Below are 8,239 nucleotides of genomic sequence, written 5' to 3' on the forward strand. Positions count from 1 at the left end.
AGTTCATTCCTATTTCTTCCTGTTAAATTTATCATACTTTTATTATAATTAAATACATAACTAAAGCAACTTTTAAAGAGAAGCACAATTATAAAAGGACTGCGCATGCACAGAGATCTTTACAACGCGTTTCTACTTTCACAGTTTTCACAGTTAACTCACCCGGCTGATTGACGACCACCAAGTTTCTGTAGATCATCGTATATATTTTCCTTGGAGGGAGAAAAAAACAAAACAACAGATGTACATTTTAAAATAAAAATCTATTAAACTGGACTTAACCCAACTTTTAAATGCCTATTAGTATGAACTATCGCACACAAACCAAATTTCAAATCACTGCATTAAAATTATATCCCTGGCAAGCTTCCAGGCCTAGAAAGCAGCATCGTTAGTTGCACGACGATGACAGACAGCTGCTTTTAATAATCATCAAGGTGTCTCCGGCTGAAAGATCTCACATCTCCATTTCCTGAAGCTTGCCTTGTTTGGACTTTACCAAAGACCCCAGAAAATGGGTGTGAACACAGGAAGCAGGTTAATATACTTATTTTCAAACAGAAAAGAAATTTTCTAGCTCTGTGCTTAGAAGCAGATTGCCTACAATAGTAGCGGGTTATGCAAGACCCACTATAGGAACTTGACTATAATTCTGAATTTCACCGACCTTGGACCAATCATCTAATGGGTTTTCTTTCTTGACCTTAAAATTTATTAACAGATAAAGCAGTATCTATTCATTTAATAAATACAGTCTGAGAACCTACTATGGACCTGTCACTGTTCTAGAAATCGAGGAAGGCAAAGAACGAAATAAACAAACTTCCCCCTCAGGGGCCGAGAGCCATGCAGGCCGACAGCTCTCACTCCGGAGCTCACTCACGTCAGAGCACATTTTTCTTTCTTTCTTTTTTAAACTAATGATTTTAGAGAATGTTTACTGGTCACAGATTTGAAGGTTAAGGGGAAAGTGCGAACCCCAAGCATTTCTTTTCACCCTCGGGGCTGAAGCTGCAGCTCCCTGTGCAACGCTCCTCTGCAGGGGCTCTGTCCGCGCCAGAACTTCCCCAGTCACATCAGAACGCAGTGAAAGGTAATCCTAACACTGCGCTTTCAGCACCAGAACCCACGCCTCCAAACCTATCAGAAGATTCAGTACTCCAACGGCGCAAGTCACCGAGGCAGTTATTCCGTAAATTTACAAAATTAGAGCTTACATCCCAAGGTCAGTGTAAAACGATAACTAAATATTAAACAGAAGTGGTTTATAAACGGAAAGATGCTTATATGTTAAATTAAGAAGCAAGATGAAATTAAATATAGTATGTTAACAAATAGGTTAAAACATACATCTGGACATAATATAAAAATGATGAGTAAAAATACCTTTCAATGACAAACTATGGTCATTTTTTTTCCTATTCTTAGCTTTCTGTCTTTTCCTAATGCTCAATAATGAATATGTATTATGTTTATAATAACAGAGTTGTGTGACAGTGAAAAATACCCCATTTAACGACCATCTTTTTAGCTGTAACGTTACTGGGCATTAAAGACTAGTAGAGTCTAGTTCCCTGCTTCAGGTGAAGAGCACTCACCCCGTTCATTAAGATACGTGTTAAGGCTCCACACAGACTGACCGCACCAAACCAAACGGGACAGGAACTCAAATGTGAGGTAAGAATGACAGAGAAACAGTCTTCAGTTCCCAGTAGGAAAACTCAGCTGACTGAGGCCATCAAGGTACATGACAGAGTGATCTCCACGGTAACTGAGGCCCAATCTGAGGCCTCACCCGCAGGGTGGTATACAGACTGTCCTTGCAAGGGACGCAATAACATTTTTAATATGCAGTAACTAACATGCAAGTGCTTTCTGTGCCAGACACTACGCTTTCCACACGACGCCTCTTCATGACCTCCACATGAAGTATTTATATTACCCCTACTTTACAAACAGGGGAAACTGAGGTTTAGAGAGGGCGAGTCAGTTGGCCTCGTCACACAGCTAGTGAATGACTGAGCTAGGTCTCAAACCCAGCTTTCCAAGACTCCAGGACTCAGAGTCTCAAGCAACATGCTATATTGCTAAGAAATTAAATTTCAGCTCCTCTTACGTATACAGTCACAATTCTTCTCTGCCCCAGGGAGTGAGGGTGGGGTGAACCGAAGCATGTGCCGGCTGGCCTTCAGAGTGGACTAAGCTGAGGAGCGCACCTGTGTTCTTTCACAGAGAAGCTGGGCACGCCGAACAGGTCCCCCAGCAGATCGTTGGAGCAGTACACCATGTGCTGCTGCTTCTCGTCGTACAGCCGCTTAGTCATGATATACTGGCCAAGGTAGAAGATCACCTGAAACACAGACACGATTTCCGAGCGCTGAAGAAAAAAAGTTAGTTTCAAATACATTCAGTAATATCTCATTTATCGGAAGAGGGTTCAACAGCAACCGCGTCCACAAGCACTCAGAATAACCACCCTCCTGCGCGCGGAAAAAGCTGCTCTGAAATCTTTTCAGTTTGATGGACGTAGAGACACTGCTTCTCAGATTTACTCAAACCTTAAAATGCGTCTCTTTTTTTGGCAGACTTTAACTCTGTCCAGATACTATCTAGGTGCAACACGTTAGAAAGAAGGGAGAAAGCAGAAAAATGCAAAACCACTGATAGTGATAAAAAGTTACAGAATCAGAAACATCAACCAGAATACAGCAGTGACCGGAGTCATTTAGTAAAGATCCCGGACACCACACAGCCTGTGAGGTCACCACAGACAAGGAAGACAGGAAAATGACCAATCACATCTACCTAACATTCTGGGAGAATTCAGTGAATGAAATAAGCCCTCAAAAGTATCAATACAATCATATAACCACAAACAATCAATAATGACCCCGAATCATGCATTTACAGTTAATTTACACTCTGTATGCCCCACTGAGACAAAGATGTCAGCAATACATTCTAAGACTTCCACACACACACCCACCAACAACCACCTAAACACGTATGGTACACTTTTACAAGTGCTGTCCCATTCTTCTGTTATTTCATTGAACTATTATCACCATATTAGGAATAAGGAAACTGACTCAGCCTTCTGACGCCTAGTCCAAAGTTCTCTCTACTACACCATACTAGCTGGCATCACTCTCCCAGCGTCTCAGAACTAACATCCCACAACTGAAACCTGCACCAGACAACATCCACACTGCTGTTACAGGGCTTGGCTAAGCATCCAAGCTCGCTGTGACGGCCTCGATCCGTTTCTATCTGCTACTAAATCCATACTTGTTTGTTTCCTTAATTGCTTTTATAATAATAAGGTCAAACCCAGGTTAACAGCCCTAAAAACATAATTTACCCTGACACTTCCCTGCAAGCACTGTCTAATCACGTGACAGGCTGGCAGGGTGCAGAGTAAACGAATACTCCTCCACAACTATGGACTGGAGACGGCTGGCAGAAGCGGGAAGAGAACCTAGACTCCTACCAAACAGCCCATAGGGAAGTTTATAAAAGCGTGCCTGAACGGGGGCCAGCCCAGGGGCACAGCAAAGTTCACATGCTCCAATTCAGCGGCCCAGGGTTCACCAGTTCGGACCCCGGGTGTGGACCTACGCACCGCTTGTCAAGCCATGCTGTGGCAGGTGTCCCACGCATAAAGGAGAGGAAGATGGGCATGGATGTTAGCTCAGGGCCAGTCTTCCTCACCAAAAAAAGGAGGATTGGCGGCAGATGTTAGCTCAGGGGTAATTTACCTCAAAAAAATAAAAAATTTAAAAATTTAAAAAAAGAGTGCCTGAAAAGGAAAAGGGTCTGGCATCTCTTCCTGCCCCACTATCCTGATGTAGGTAAGGGACTTTAGTGTTTTAAGCAACCTGAGCCCCGTAAACTAAGTGGGAGAGATGGGAAAGAGGCACATTTCAATCACACTGAAATTTCACCTAAGATGACCCAATCTCTCAGTGAAAGTCACGCTTCTGTGCACAAATTTAAAGCTAGAGAACAATACATTGAAGTGTATCCATTAAACAGAACACGTCTCCACGAAGCAGCTCACCTCTGCCCAGAAAGATCAGTACACTGTACCCACTCACTCTAGTGCAGCAGCTCTTAACCTGGGATCCATGGATGCCCAAGAAGTCCTTGGACAGAATTCAGGGGGTCCATTAATTTGGATGGAAAAAAATTTCTATCTTTATTTTCACTAACTTTTAACTGAAATTTAGCTTTTCCTTCAATTGTGAATATAGGCAACAAACCACAAAGTATTAGCAATATCTGTGATTCTGTCAATAAAAATCACAATTGTTTTCATATCATACTATGCTTGGAGTTAACATCTCGAACTATCGATTATACTCCTCACTACTTCAAAATCATAGCTATTAGATCAACTGCTAAATCTCATCATTTAATGTGTTAATAAAAAAGCACATATCCCAATCTCATTTACTATTTTGATAACTATTTTAATATAATTTGCTTCCTATGTAATTCTATATATTTTAGTTCATGAGTTTAAAAACATGGTTCTGAGAAGGAATTACCAGTCTGCCAAGTGGGTCCACAGCACAAAATGGCTAACAACCCTGCAGAGCTTCCCGCTGCCTCTCAGTCCCTAGCTGAGAAACGCAATTCAAGTATCATTAGAATTTTTAGCTTCAAATTATAGTCCAAATGACCACAATACTTAATACAGCTGCTTACTGACGATCCTGTGTGGCCAGTTTCTCCCCAGGGCTAATTATAACTAGTAAGACATCGGTTATCTCGTTCACTCTTGGGTCAGCTCACCTCTTTCATAGTATAAGTGTCCTTTTGTGCACCGACAGACTTCAACAACTTCAGAAGCAATGGCTTTGGTCTAACCTGCAAAGAACAAGAAGTTGCTATTATACTTCCAAAATTATTCCAGAACTACAAGGCCCCTAACAAAAACGTCCATAAACAATTCCAAAAAAGGCAGCAGGCACTATGTTTAACAAGCTCAAAGGTCAGACCTCACAAAATAAGTCCTCATGTTTCCCCTAAATGTAACAGACTATATAAACCAAATGCCAACGACTGTCGGGGGGCCTTGGAAAAAATGCTGGGATCTGATTATTCTGCAAAGAACCCTCAAGTATCATCAGCTGTAATCAAAAACAGTACCCACACCAACACAGTGAAAATGCTTCTTCCTCCAGCTATTTCTATCATCTGCTGACTACCCTACAAAGTCAGCCATAAGAGGAATACTCCAATGAACTTACTGTAAGCTAAGTTACAAAATCCAAGGGAAAAGAATAAACCTTTAGGGTGGGTTCTTTTACCAATCTTTTCTTTCTATGGATTAGGTTCCTGAAGATGGGGAACTTAAATAACTAACCCAAGCTGCCGAGGATAATGAAAAGCAGATCTGAGAGCGTAACTCACGTCTGTCAGCGACAGGTCAGCATTTTCTCCCTACGATATACTGCTGCCTTAGTTGGTCTGCATTTCAAGTATCTACTTGACATTTATGGAGCTCCTACCATGCACCAGACAGTGCCAGATATTGCAAAACAATGACAAGTACAACATGACCTCTATTCAAGGAGCCAGCCAAGTAGATCAGGGGGTCAATTTTTCCTGTGAAGTGCCAGAGAGTAAATATTTTAAGCTTTCCCTGCCAGATGGTCTGACTCAGAGGCATAGGTAATATGGAAACCAATGGGCTTGGCTGTATTTGAATAAAACTTTATTTACAAAAACAGGCAGCAGGCCAAATTCGGCCCACAGGCTGTGGTGTGCCTGACCCTGATCTAGAGGCTTTGCAAGTGGGATTAAGAAATAACCCGGGAAGCGGGAGGGACACGATGTGCTCCTCTCCTCCTATCTGCTGCTCTATCGGACTCTTCACACTCAAGGATCTTCACAGCCCGCCGCCCGTCAGGACGGTGCCTCTGGGCCTCTCGATGTACTCCTGTCCTTTGTCTAACTCTGAAATCCGACAGCATCCCAGTTTGGGATCTAACTCTCAAAATTAGATTTAAGAAAAATGACCTATTTCCAACTAATCAACACAATAATATTTAATAACTGCAAATTTAAAATACACAATAAGTGTAGTACGGAATCATTAATTGTTCCAATCACACATTTTTCATGTGCTTACATATGCGCTTTACTTTCAAACTAAAGAATGAACTCTCTCAGAAAAGATACTTTTTTCTCCTAAAATTTTATATATGCTATATTAACTTCAAACCACATGAAACAAAGTAAAAATCAGCAATGAAAGCCATTAGTTTTTTATTAACACTTAAAAGACATGCATTAGTAAGGAAACTGCTATAAAAGAGCATCATTCTTAATTTTACACTCAAGAACAAAAAGAGAAATTGCAGATGAACAAAGATCTAGATGTAAAAGTTTTTTAAACTAGAAGAGAATATAGTAACATGTGTGCATAATCTTGTGATGGGAGAGTTCTTCCAAAGCACGATCTTCATGCTACAAAATTCAAAAGCCAACAAATTTGACTTCAAAAGAACATTCTCAACAGGAAAAAGACAACATGATGAAAGTTAAACCCAATATGTGTAAATGATAAAAGTTAAATACGCTAGAAATGCAGAGATTACTACAAATTATTCAGAAAAATACACTAAAACCAACAGAAAAGTGGACAGAAAAGACCAGGCAAACCCCAGAACAAATGATTTAACAAACAAGATGCTCAACCTCACCAGAGATTAGGGAAATACAAATTTTAACAACGACAGAGTACCTTTTACCAAAAAAATGGCAATTTAAAAAACAGAAGATTCAATGTTAGTACAATCTCTTGGTGAGCAAGATAGCAGCAGCAATCAAATATGTGTATAGTTTAGGACCCAGGAGTTTCACTTGTATAAAATATTTCTTACAGAAATGCTCACTTAACACTTGTGTTAGAATGCATGCACAAAAGAGCAGTATTTGTAAGACTCAAAAACTAAAGGCAATTAAAAAAATTTATCAGTAAAGGCATAAACTTAAAAAATGGTAGACCAAGGCTATGAAGTACTATGAAGCCATCAAAAAGAATTCTGATTTTATATTGACATAGATGTTATTTGCTGATCACCTCTACTTTAATCCTATTTTAGCAGGACAGATGACACAGACTAAAGGTCACAGGCGCATATATGTGGCATGTACACAGCGAGATCTAAAAGGAAACATGGTGGAAAAAGAAGCCTGGAATTTTCAGCTTTTACTTTACACATTTCTGTAACGTCTAAAATATTTACAAGCATGAATTACTTTTGCGACTTTTAGAAACTATTTAAAAAGTTAAATACTGACAGGTCAAAACAGAAACACAAATTAGTCATATAATAAACACAACTTCAGCATCCACCGTAAGAATGTAATGAACTTACTTTCAAATCCAGTGCGGGAAAGCTCTAAGAAAGTAAACACTGATTGTCACAGTCAACTTTTACTCCACACAGAGTGGCAGAATTTAGTACATACAACGTCACTGAGAGTCATGCTAGAATTGGGGTCTATGGAATTTAGTTGATCGGCTCATCAAATAAATTATCCGTAAACGTTACGCTTGAGACAGAAATACCAACCAGGGTCTCCTGCTCCGCAGCTGGGATCTGCGCGGTGCTTACTGCACCATCAGTGGACACAGACATGTTGGTATTGCACATCTGCCTAAGAGCAGGAAAAAAACCACACGATAAAAACTCGAAATGATCAAGCATCTGTCAAAAGACCAAACCACACAGCGAGGAGACACAGCCTCGATGACACCCAAAGCCACCTGCAGGCGGGTCCTTACCTGGCCGGTACGGGGTCAGGGCTCTACCCCGGAGCGCGGGGACCTATCTCGGGCGGCCAGCGCGGCCAGCTGAGCGGGCGCCGTTTAAATGGCCCCGCTGGAGACAAGCCGGGGCTTAGCTCCGGCCGCGCCCGCGGAACGTGTCCGAACTTGACCGGCCCGGGGAAGCGCTGAGTCAACCGCGCGGACCCGCCCCGCCCGCGCGCCCACGCGGGCACCCACAGGCACCTGTCACGCCGGGGGCCCGCGGGACGCCCGCGCCCCGGACCCCCGCCCCGCGCCCCCGGCCCGGAGCCCCCAGCCGGGCCCGAGGCCCCGCCCCCGCGACGGCACCGCCTCCTTCGGACGGACCCTCCCACGTGCCCGCGCCCCGCCACGCGCCGCACAAAGGCGCGGGCCCAACGGGCCGCGCGTCCTCACCGGGCCGGGCGTCCTCAC

At 42.6% G+C, this 8,239-nt stretch overlaps 1 protein-coding gene across 4 annotated transcripts in view; it reads right to left on the reverse strand.

Moving 5' to 3' along the window:
* The window catches only part of MDM2 (MDM2 proto-oncogene), a 23,539-nt gene that overhangs the window by 14,697 nt on the left and 603 nt on the right, over nt 1–8,239 (reverse strand). The window contains exons 1-5 of one of the 4 annotated variants that reach the window (XM_046646175.1): nt 8,222–8,233; nt 7,590–7,674; nt 4,798–4,872; nt 2,217–2,350; nt 163–212 (exon numbers count right to left, since the gene is read on the reverse strand). In XM_046646175.1, the coding sequence (XP_046502131.1) occupies nt 163–212; nt 2,217–2,350; nt 4,798–4,872; nt 7,590–7,670 (340 nt within the window). In that variant the 5' untranslated portion in view covers nt 7,671–7,674; nt 8,222–8,233. Of the gene's footprint in view, nt 1–162; nt 213–2,216; nt 2,351–4,797; nt 4,873–7,589; nt 7,675–7,801; nt 8,151–8,221; nt 8,234–8,239 lie in introns of those variants that run through there. The other 3 variants (XM_046646169.1, XM_046646188.1, XM_046646181.1) reach the window with 3 other exon arrangements.

This window comes from Equus quagga, chromosome 1 (assembly GCF_021613505.1).
Source record: "Equus quagga isolate Etosha38 chromosome 1, UCLA_HA_Equagga_1.0, whole genome shotgun sequence".
Taxonomy (NCBI): Eukaryota; Metazoa; Chordata; class Mammalia; order Perissodactyla; family Equidae; genus Equus; species Equus quagga.